Raw genomic sequence first — 12,238 nt, 5'->3', positions numbered from 1 at the left:
GTTCCACGCTTTCGTAAAGCCTGACTGGGAGGCAGATCGTTTGTGGTCCAATCCCCGCCACTTCACTTGCGCCTGTTGGAATCCGAAACGGAATTTGGCCGAGCATCAAAAACGTGGCTCTTCAAGCAAACATAACTCCCGTCATATCATTTGTGCAAGTTCTCTGCTAGCTCTGGGACACCTCCGTAGAGGTAGTGTGCTCTATAAATCCTCAATCATTCATTCATTCAATTCTTAGTAGTTATTTTAATACTCTGTGGTGTATTTCTTATGGGAGTTTCACTGTCTGCAAACAGTGGGCAACAGAGTAAACTCTCTCCATGGACTAAACACTGTTTACAGTACCCAATTCTTTTTTACTCATATCAACTTCATTTCTCAATGTAGATTCTGTGACTGTGAGGAGTTTGCTACAGATGAAAGCGGTCAGATGTAGGGCACAAATTTTTTAACAGTATCTGACTTTCTTGAGGAACTTGGCTTTGTCTGACGAGTTGTATACATTTTTTACATCATGTGAAATAAGGATTTTCCATATATCTGTAGTTAATTGTTACGATGAACTAGGCTACTCGTGAAGTGTATGTTATAGGGTCAATGTGGACCATAGCACATGCGTGCTACAAATAAGGGAGGTGTATCTGTGATCGTACTAATGATGCTTCATATAATTCTGAGCTATTTGTACTTGCTTTCAGGCCTCTAATACCATATTAGTTTATATAGTAGTCAGTAATGTGCATGTAAGAAGCGTGTATGATGTCAGTGATGTCATTAATGATGTCATAGAACATGTCATGAATGATGTAATATGTGAGGCCGTAAGAAGTGCATTGCGAGCAGGCAAGTTATAGTCGGCTTTTCTGACTATAAATGGTAAATTTCTATGTTTTTTTAGTTCAACACGTTGATGTTGTTACTGTCATATTCATTTTACTATAACCTTTGTTTTTTCAGTGAATTTCTAGTTTTTTTTTAAATGAAAAGTACTATTTTATTACCATACGTAAAGCCAATCCCCTGCCACGCACGGCAGCAACCTCCCAAAGTCAGCCAAACCCATGTTGAGCATTTCCTTCGGCTGTGCACAGCAGGGGTTTGGCAATAGGACCTGGCCTGCAGTCAAGCCCTGTGGTCAACTCACCCAGAGTCAGCAGACCTCCTGCCGGAAGGCAACCCCACACTGTGCACAGCCTTTCACCGCATGTGGCATGGAGTTGGCCGCAGAGCCTTGCTTGCAGCCAGGCCGGGTGTCCAACTCCCTGCAGAAAGCCATCGGAGACAGTCAACACCACAAACCACAGGCCTACGGTCGTGCATGGTATGGGCCTTGCTGCACGGCCTGTCTTGCAGGCCGGCCCTGCTTCCAACTCCTCACAGGCAGCCAAACCCATGCTGTGCACAGGTTTTGGCCATGCACAGAGAGGGATTGTTCATGGCTTGGTCTGCCACTAGGCCCTGAGGCTGCCAATGCTATACTGTTCACAGCCTTTGGCATACACAGTGTAGGGTTGGCCTTTTTGCCCAGGAGACCAAGTCCCCCTGAGGCCAAATTATATATATTATGGGAAGGAGGGTGTGCAGCCCATGTCTCAACTCCTAATTGGTTCCGGTGACCCCATACCCTGGGCAAGTTTCAATATAAAGGGGGGGGGCTGGGTGGCCCCTCTACCCGAGCCTTAATAGACCCTGAGGACCATGTTCCCGAGGGCTAAATCCAATAAAAAGGGGAAGGGGAGCCACGTAGTCCCCTTCCTCAAGACTTATTATGCCCCAGGGTTCCCATCCCCGGGGGTCAAATATAAATAAAAAGGGGAGGGGCCTCCCTCCCCAAACATATTTTAGCCCTAGGGACCACATCCCCTAGGGTCAGCCTTTTTTTAAAAGGGGAGAGGGGTCATGTGGCCCACATCCTCAAGCCTGTTTTGACCCCAGGAACCCCCATCCCCAGGCCCAATATACTTAGGGGGCAGTGTAACCCCCTTCCTGTAGGTAATAGAACATGGAAGCCCATCCTTCAGGGCTGCATTTCTTTTAAAATGGGAGGAGGGCCCCACCCCTCCTGGCCAGATGCGGGTAGGGAAAACACTGTGTCCCGGGGGTGGGTTCCCTGGGACACACAAAGTGAACTGGCCCGGGGAATGGGATCCCCAAGGCTAATAAAGGCTCAGGGAGGCCAGGGAGCCAAAAAAGGCTCAGGAAGGCCAGGGAGCCAAAAAAAGGCTCAGGCTAATAAAGGCTCAAGCGCAAACTACCCCAAAAAGGCAAAAAAGGGCTCAACACGGGGGTGGAAAAGCCTCAGCAGCTAAAGGGTTTAGATTTCAGCATGCATGTCCAGCGGCTCCCATGATGCTGCTGAATCCTGTTTCTGCTAGGTGTTTGTGAACAGAGCAGAGTTTGTAGCCTGTGCTCTATTCCTGCTCATCACTAGCAGGTCTTCTACTGCTGGGATCTCCTATTTATTCTCTCTTGGTGCCCCTCTTTTTCTTTCAAAAGAGACAGCTTTTGTCAACCCATCTTTCTATCACCACTCACTCATTTGTCTTTGGACCTCACCACGTTTCACTTCCCCTCAATCACAAATAAGCTTATGGTATCCAGCAGTCACTTCAGGTGATGAAACCATGAGTGGCAGATGTTATGATGGGAATTCCTGACTGCGTGTATCTGGTATCCTAGCCTTTTATTTTGGCCAAGCATCACGATAATCTAGCATTTGTAAAAAGTCTTTGTCATGGGTTTAGGAGAAGGGTTTTGGTGGTAGCATGATGCCCTGCTTTAAAGATCCATAGTGTGCCTTTTTTTGTCTTGGTCACTAAAGTAGAGACCTGCTAGCCCAATCATGTAAAGTTCTGCTTCTGTGCCCTAATCCAGTCCTTTGCACTTACATCTCAAGTGTGTTTTAAGAGTGTTGTTGTGTTTGGCCTGTGTGCTACATACATCATGTGTGTGCACTTGTCAGAGTAAAGGAGGCTACGGGGATTCATTTGGATGGTCCTGGTCTGGCCTTCAACAATATGGAGGGTGACAGGTGTGCTCCCAGACAGCAGAAGTGTATTGCTGACTTTTCTGGTGGAGGAGTGTGGCTCAATGGTTAGAGCGGCAGACCCTGATGCAGAGTTCTGGCTCGGGACCAGGGTTCAAGTCCCACCTCGGCGGGTCTTGGGCTCAATTTCCTCGGACCTGACAATTCTCGCCTCGGTGCCTATTCTAATCATGGGCCCCACGCTGCAACTCTGGGCAATAGCTTGCTTAACATCCACACCGGCCCCAACAGCGCTAGGATGCCTGGCTTCACCCTGGGGGTGCCGAGGAGTGGACACTTCACAGGGAAAGCCAGGAAGGGTTCCACAGCGGTATGAGTAATAGCGCCAGGAAACCGTTTGGTGGCAGTGCGCTCTACAAATACCTTGACATTTACATTTACATTTCCTGTAGCAGTGGGGTGGAGAAATAAAAACTACAATAAGGGAAGAGGACACATGACTTCTTTAGATATTATATGAGGTCTTTGATTAGCAAGGAGATGCTGATCAGTATAACTGGAGACTGCCAGTTGATGGATGGTAGAATGAGGAAGGGACCTGCATTCCCTGGTGTGAAAGGTGATGAAGCCTTTAGGTGAGGTTTGCCCTTTCCCTTTCCCTGATGACTCCTTCAGTCGTGCTGATGACAGCCAAATGCTGAAACATCTCATCTCTTAGTGACTAAGTTGTGGGTGCTCAGGGATCGACATAACTATGCTGCGAGAAGCATCATGCAGTCTAAACAAAGACTGTGTCTGGAGATCAACATAAAAAGGGCACTTGAAAGAAGAACCCCCCAAACACGTTCTACAGTTTAATACAGTGGATCTGCATCTGCTGTGTGCCATTTGTGTCTAAAGGTGTGACCCAGTACCCTCCTCTTTTGTTTGTCTTACAAATCCTCTAGGACCAAGGAAGGGGTGCAGTACAACCAAGACTAAAACCTGCCTTGCAGTCAGTCTCTGAGAGGTGAGAGGACATCACACGAAGTCTAGATATTCTTTAGGAGAAGCTATGCACCTGTACTAAAGTACCTAGGTGCCTGAATGCCCACTGAGAGAGAAAGAAGCAAGGTCCTGCGTGTTCCTGGTGTATGTGGAGAGCCTGGAAGACGCAGACTGCTGAAGAAAGCTCTGTGGGAATCAACCCTCAAATCACTTCAACGATTCCCTTCCCTCCAATTTCTTTAAAGAAATGATAAGGACACTAGTACCACTCTGGACCAAGATTAATAATGCCTCCCTACTACAAGGGGCAATCCCTGACTGCTTAAAGTCCGGCATGATCTTGCCTATTCTCAAAAAAACCACGGCTGACTCTGAAGATCTGAATAACTTCCGACCAATTACAAACATCCCTACTCTAGCAAAACTCCTTGAGAAATGTGGTCATGCAAAATTGTGTAACCACATTGAGGAATTCCAACTTCTTGATCAATCCCAATTGGGCTTCCGTCAGGGCCACAGCACTGAAACAGCCATCACTCATATAGTCGACAACGCTCTTACATTGCTTGACCAGAATGAACCCTGCCTAATAATCCTACTCGACCTCTCATCAGCTTTTGACACTGTCAAACATGACAATCTCCTGAGCCTTCTGGAACTAAGGATGGAGCTCTCCGGCTCAGTACTAAAATGGCGTGCCTCTTTTCTCCATAACAGAACTCAGAGAGTGAAATCCAATCAAACACTCTCCAATCCTAGTCCTTGCACTCTTCGGGTTCCCCAAGGATCCTCGCTCTCATCCACACTTTTCAATCTATTCATGGAACCGCTTATGGAAATCCACAAAGTATCTAACATCCAGTATCACATGTATGTGGATGACACCCAGTTGTACATGCAAATCTCTTCTCTGGATGATATCAAGACTCAACGGAACTCTACACAAAACCCAAACCTGGTTAACCTTCAACCATCTCAAACTGAACGCCCCCAAAACGGAATTCCTCCTGATCTCACTGCCCAAGCAAGCCTCCATCGTGGAAAAATATATGAATAATTTCTCCGCTCTCAACTGCCCCCCTCTCAATATAGACTCTACGAGATCCTTTGGAATAGTACTGGATAAGAACTTAAACATGCAGGATCACATCAGCGCATCTACCAAAGGAGCGAACTTGTAATTGAGCATCCTAAGGAAATAAAAACCTTTCCTTCCCCCGATGACTTCAAGTCCACTGTGCAAGCATTAGTCATCTCACGGCTGGAATATGGCAGTGCAACCCTCTGCGGTCTACAGACTGGCCCATCTCAGGTCATCACTGAATGCAGGTGCGAGGCTCATCACTGGTTCCAAGAAAACCAACCACATTTCCCTGGATTTGAAATCTCTAAATTGGCTACCTTTCGAAGCAAGGATTCAACTAAAACTTGCCTGCATGACCCACAAAGCACTTCACTTCAACACTCCTCTGTACCTTGCAAATAAGCTAGAACTTTTGGGCGGTGCCCGTTCCTCCAGGAGTTCCAGTACCTTGCTGCTTAAACCAAAGAAATTTAAAAAAAATGAAAACTTACAATCATTCCTTCTCAGGTACTACCAAAAGAATCTGGAACTCTCTACCTAAGAAACTAGACTGATTCCATCAACAGTGTCCTTCAAAAAGGAAGTGAAAGCTTTACTGATGAATACTTTTCTGAGTTAGAAGTTTAGCCTCGGCCTTTCGGTATTCCAGCCAGTTCCTCATCATCTAGTGTCACGACAACGCTTCTTGCCTTGCTCTACTCACATGTTCTTCTGCCTTCCTTGTCTTGCTCCTCTGTTCACTTATGCTATTTTGCAATGTTATGGTTCTGATGCTCTACAAAATTACTCCATTACGTACCTGTTATTTTTTGTAGACTTCTCCTGTTTTTGCCACAATTGTCTCCCCTATATTTGTCGAAAGTCTTCTGTAAAGTGCTCCGATACCCTCTAGGGTCATGTTCACGCTATACAAAACATTTTAAATAAAAATGTGCATGCCCCTCTCCCAACGATCTCCCTAAGGTTTCAAGCAGGAACAGCAAGTCTGAGATAATGGGATCGCTAAGGCCCAGTAGGGGCTATGATTGGGAGTTCTGGTTGGTCCATGTAGGGGTCCATCTACCAAATTCCTGATCGCCCATTTGGAGATTGCATCTACTGGATCTGTGGGAGTACATCTGCTAAATATAATCCACATTTGTAAAGCGCACAATCACCCGTAAGGGTCTCTAGGCGCTGGGGGCCATCGGGAAGATTAAGCAAGCTATTGCCCAGAGTCACATGGTGCTGGGCTAACCTGCCGCCGGAGCCGGGGATCGAACCGTGATCCCCAGATTCCAGCGTCAGTCGCCCTGGCCGCGCGCCACACCTCTCCCTTAAATACCTTGTCTACCCATGCAGGGCAGCATCTGCTGAATCTTTTACCGGCCTGTGCATGGCTGCCCGATTGAATTTCTTAGCGGGTCTGGGGCTGCATTGTTCGCATTCCTGATGAGCCCATGCAGGGCTACAAGTTCCTGAGTGTTAAAGGCCCTGTCATGGAGGCACCAGTTGTCCAGCCTGCCCCAACTGAAAATGCTGACAACGAGGACACCAAAGGATGGCACTTACCATCAGTCCAGTTCAAACAGCAGCATCCAGGAAGTGTTGTGATCAGGCGAAAGTAAGGAAAATGCTGGCTTGCTGCATCACCAAGCACGCCCACCAACCTGCAGCCCGCATCCTGCTCTGAGGAACTTCAAAACCGATTGCTGACACATCACTGCTTTTTTGAGTAGGTGGGCCCATCTTTTTATGAGCCAGGTAGCCAGAAAGCAACCTGAGAGGATTCATCCAATAGAGGGTAAGATACTTGAAACTAAGTGCACTTGTGCTTTGAGGTAATTGAAACGCACATGTGCTAGATTCACATTATTATTCTTTATTCCTAGAGATAGACAGGCAACTCAGACAAGAAAGAGAAACTGGGGACAGTGGGGACAGAGAGCTAGCAAGGTGGGTGGAGCACAGCACTTATTTTGTGAAAAGTTAAGTGCCAGGGCACTTCCCGGAAGGCCACTGCAGCCTGCACCACCCAATGGCAGTACCAACATAACACCTATCGCACTCCTGCAAGCGTGTCAATTCAGAGTATTTCAGGCCACACTAAGCTAAAATAATGGCAAGAGAGGCTGGTATTATTCATTTTCAGTGTATATTGACTTAATAAATACAGTTGTTGTTCTCATTTCAAAATTAAAAAGACAGTTCCACCATGTGGTGGACTGTCACTAGAGCTGGTTCTGACAATTAAGTGCCAGTGCCGAGCACATGAAACCACAGGAAAAAATCAAGCACTGGCTGCGTACCTGCCAACATGGTGCACAGTGACACTGACTTGTTTTTATTATTGTATTGTATAGTATTGAGTGCCATTGTGTGATTAAAGTACTTTCTTTCTTGAAAAGATAAGTACTGGCTCAGTCACTCACCTATTGATTCTGTTAATTAATTGTTGAGTCCTGAGCTTTAGCCCCTACACACTATCTGCCTCAGAAGACTGGGGCTTGCTCCCTGAGAGTCAAGCGAATAAAGGGTTGTGCGTTGCCCATTTTGCAGACCCATAGTAAAATTGGCCCTGGAAAATCAAAGACAAATGACCTCAACCCCGACGTCTAAGCCATGCAGCCTCTTCCTTTACTGTGGCCTCAAAGAGGATCTATACCCTGAGCAGTTCCTGAAGCTTGCCACCAGTATCCAGAGCACCTAAGGGCCAGTACACGTGATGAGGCTTATCAAAAAGTTATACAGTGTCAAAGCATAACTTTTTGAGTTCACCACCATTATTTTTATCACCAGCACCATCACCATCACTACCAACAATACCACCACTATTGCCAATCAAATTAGCATTACCACCATTATGACCACCACCAATGGAAATAACACCATTATCTTTATAAGCATTACTATTACCACAACGATTATCAACACCACCATTACCCCCACCACTCCATTACTACCATTAGCACGATGATATTCACCTCCACCCCCGCTGTTATCACCACCATCATTATTACCACTACTACCATCACTACCACCACCATTACCATCACAGCAGGATCTCTGCATGCATGTGTTTGCATGAGTTACAATATTAAATCTAGGCCTATTAGCTTTACCAATGCTTGTTTTCCATTTGGTATTGAGTGGCTTCTTGCCATTCTTTCTCCTTTTAGCTTATGTTAATCCAACACAATTCAGTCGCCTTACCAATCAACCTCTACTGTCAGTTTAGGAAGACAGTCACCATTTTGCACTTTTCTTGCCTCTTTGTGCACGTTTCGTGACAAATAACACTAGAAATGTGTGCTTCGATGTTGGGCCCTCTTTCTGAGAGGATGGTAGTTTTCTGCAGCTATTTTCCCAAGCGCACAAGAAACAGAGTCAACTTTCTCGCTTTCATGTAATAAGCAACAAGATAAAACTTCTTGGAAGCATTCAACCAGCACACGAACCACACGGCATCACTCTCTAGGCTGAACGTTGTTGGACTATTGAATAGCTCCTGTATAACTTTAAACGAAATCCTCATCATGTCACTATTTTCATTATCTACTGCGGCCTCTGGTTTACTATAATATAGGCTGACATGTTTGTATCGTGATACTTGAAACACATTTGAATCCAACTTGAAGCAATTGTTGACAGAAGTAGATTGCTGATGAAACAAGGCGCTTGTTCTAGGCTCACATCATGAAGCTCTCTAGCTGTATCCTCGTGGTTGTAGATGCCACTTATATTCTTTTAGTCAAAATCAAACACCGTGTTCTTCAATGAAACACATTCTGCACTCTTAAGGCCTCATTACAAGACACCTTTTAATTCTTAAATGGCCAGTACCAGGAAGGGCTTGCACCATTGGAATTATGAGATCTGTGGACAAATCGTTTTACTTCCACCTGGAAATTTTGAAAATCTTTTTACTTCCACCTGGAAATTTTGACTGAAAAGGATGACTGGAGTAAAGCAGCTGAAATGTCCCGGTGAAAATCCTGGGGGTGGTAGGAATTACCAGGAGAATCATAGCAGGACTTACTTGTTCACTTGGCATCTCACCGTCCCAGTCAGAATACCTCCTAACCCCTCAGCCCAGGACCCCTGATAATGTTAAGTGAGGTGCAAGCTTACCGGATGCAGGCCTAGGGCATGCAGCATTTTGTCTTTAGCAAGCTGGAAGTGAAATTACAGCAGTCACTACTTGAGCCAAGCTTTGCTTTTGTTTACTATTCCTTCTTATGGCCTAAATCCATCCATCAAAGCATCAGTAAACAAGCATTGGCATAGCCAATAGGTCTCGCTTGTGGTACCTTATAAGTATTTAGTTACAAGGATATTGTGCTGCAAAACAAAATACTTATAAGGTCCCACAAGCGAGACCTATTGGCTATGCCAATGCTTGTTTTTTAGTCCCAGCTCTCCCCGTTGAGCTGGAGGGCTTCGCCACCGTTTGGCTCCTCTGCCTAGAGCTCGACTCCCCCTCCCCTCTGCAGCTCCAGCCTCAGCTTGCACCGATGCAGGATGCAATTCCAGCCGGTATATGCTGACTCTGTCGGATACAATTGAGGACCCCTGGAAGCCGCGCTGGGCAGCTGCGCGCCTATCCCTTCGCAACTGCAGAGCGGCAAGAGAACACGGTGAGCCCGAGGCCCCCACCACACAAGCCCCGTGTATGACAGAGGGGCTGACGCAGAAGCCCACAAGAGAGCGAGTCACATTTCAGACACCAGAGAGGAGTTAGCTTGTGGCGACACACGGACAGTAAGACAGGGACAGGCATAGATAGGTGGGAAAAGGCAAACAAAAGGAGGAGTGCTGCTACGGGCTGGGGAGGGGGAGGAGAAATGAAAGGAAAGGCTGTGTTTGCGGGGAGAGAGAGGGGAGGTGCTGGTGTGGGAGGAGTGCTGCTACGGCAACTGCTACGGGCTGGGGAGGTGGAGGAGAAATGAAAGGAAAGGCTGTCTTTGCGGGGAGAGAGAGGGGAGGTGCTGGTGTGGGAGGGGAGGTGCTGGTGTGGGAGGAGTGCTGCTACGGCAAGGCTGTGTTTGCGGGGAGAGAGAGGGGAGGTGCTAGTGTGGGAGGGGGGAGTTGCTGGTGTGGGAGGAGTGCTGCTAGGGGAGGAGAAGCCCTGGCCGTGAATGCTCGTGCATGTTCACGTGAACTGCAAGAAAACGCCGGGCTGAAAGCCCTTAGTTTGAAGAGGATTTTGCCGACATGAATTCTCGCTCCGCTCGATGCGCATGCGCGCATCGATAGGTCGCGAGACCTAAAAACAACAGAACCTGCCCTAGATCCCAGCTGGATTAACTAATAGACTTCCTCAAACACTTCACTAGTTTCATTGTTGGCATCTTCTGATGGCAAGCATAGACCACAATGTAAAACATTAAGTTGACATCTCTTCTCTGGATTCATCACCTGTGGGGGAGTATTTGCTAAACCCAGGCATATAGACAAATCACAGGAAGCAAATCGGAGTCAGCGATTAAGTGGTTACAGAAAAAGCAATAGCAGAAACCAAGAACCTTCATTGTTTATGATCTTTCATAGTCGGTACATATTCTCCAAGCAATAACCTATGCTATTAACTACAATTTGAGAAACATCTAATTCAGGGACACGAGAAAAAAGTTGTATCTCTGATAAAAATTAACATTCAACAACATAACTTAAATATAAAATTGGGATGCTTTACCAGGAGATTCACTTTTACTCTTGAATTTACTCTGGAATCAATGGATTTTGGAGGGAGTAGAATTACCTAGAACACATTGGCATAGGTGCCAGATTCTTAAATGAGAGGTCTAACCAATGAATTCACTCGGTTCTCCTCATCCACCCAAGGATGTCCAGCAGCACAGATAACACTAACGACATTACATCTTTTCTAGTGATTGTACAGGACTGCAGGCAGGTGGACGGCTGCCTTCATAAACAAACCCCTCCAGGCTAATATTTCTTGAAAGGTAGTTACCTGTCCACAGCGATGGCAGTCAGGATGAATACCGAAACATAAACGGTCACCGGTTGCATAAGGAACACAAAATAGCAGGTGAACTTGCCGAAGATCCAGCCACGGGGGTTGAAGGCATAAGCCAGGGTGAACGGCACACATGTGGCACACATCAGCATGTCCGAGAAAGCCAAGTTGCCGATGAAGAAGTTTGTGATGTTATGCATCTTCTTGGTCTTGCAGATGACGTAGAGGAGCAAGTAGTTGCCAAAGATGCCGACCAGCACCACCAGGGCATAGCATGGGATAATGAGGGCCTTGAACGACTGCAGAAGCTCTACGCCAGTAAACTGTGAGCTTGAGTTGGAGCTGTTCTTCAGGCTGATCTGAAAGGTGGTGATGTTGAGGGGCAGGATGTCCCAACTCCCAGTGGGTTCCATCATGTGTGTTCAAGAATGCAGGGGGCAGACACCACCCTGAGTTTTTGTTAATTTGCAAGTATGAACATCCCTTGGTGTGATTTCATTTTTTTAATCCACAGCTAAATTGATGGCTTACATTTGTGAATAATTGCGTAACTTCTAGAAGACACGGCGTCTAATGATTTTTGTATCTGTTTGAGCCTTTCTAGTCTGAGGTTCCCAATTAAAATCAATCAATTGTTCTTGGCTCTCCATTAACAAATATCATGTGACTTGAGTCCATACCGTCAAGCACTTGGATGCTTGTATCACTAAAAACTTCAATCTAGTAAATGATTCATCAACATTGCTGTGATCACAAAATCTCTACTCCCATCAATTGCATTCCAGATCCGTGTGTAGGAACATTGGTTGGGGCAGATGTCAAAGTTGGAGGCAACCATGGACATTGGTTGCCATTCTGGTGTCAGTCAGCTCTTTCTTACCCTCACCTCTGTTTGATTCTTCAGATCATTATTTTGGCCGCTCGTGCAAGAGATCTTTTGTTCAGCCTTCTTTTTCAGAGGAGCTGAGAATACCTGGATTGGGCAGTTAGATGGGCAATCCATGCATGGACTTCTGGAAATGTAATAGAAAAAGAATATATCAAAACACAGATCATTCTCTCGAAAACAGTTATGAAGCCTAGACCACACAGAAAGACAGCATGTTTTGGTGCTATTAAAACATGCCTACGTGCACATCCAAAAGCCAGGACTGACCCATGGAAGGAAGAGTGGATAGGCATTTTTCTGAACCTTAAAATCCCTTGGCGTGGAAGATTTTTT

At 46.2% G+C, this 12,238-nt stretch overlaps 1 protein-coding gene across 1 annotated transcript in view; it reads right to left on the bottom strand.

Annotated features, from left to right (window-relative positions):
* LOC144790680 (prolactin-releasing peptide receptor-like) overlaps positions 1-12,032 on the bottom strand; it is a 698,727-nt gene extending 686,695 nt beyond the window's left edge. Inside the window, exon 1 of the mRNA XM_078665405.1 lies at positions 11,011-12,032. Coding sequence (XP_078521531.1) covers positions 11,011-11,432 — 422 coding nt within the window. The 5' untranslated portion in view covers positions 11,433-12,032. The remainder of the gene's footprint in view (positions 1-11,010) is intronic.
* Between the last annotated feature and the right edge of the window lie 206 nt (positions 12,033-12,238).

The sequence above is a fragment of the Lissotriton helveticus genome, chromosome 11 (genome assembly GCF_964261635.1).
Source record: "Lissotriton helveticus chromosome 11, aLisHel1.1, whole genome shotgun sequence".
Lineage (NCBI taxonomy): Eukaryota > Metazoa > Chordata > Amphibia > Caudata > Salamandridae > Lissotriton > Lissotriton helveticus.
The sequence above is the reverse complement of the archived record's forward strand: the minus strand, read 5'-3'. Positions and strand labels throughout refer to the sequence as shown.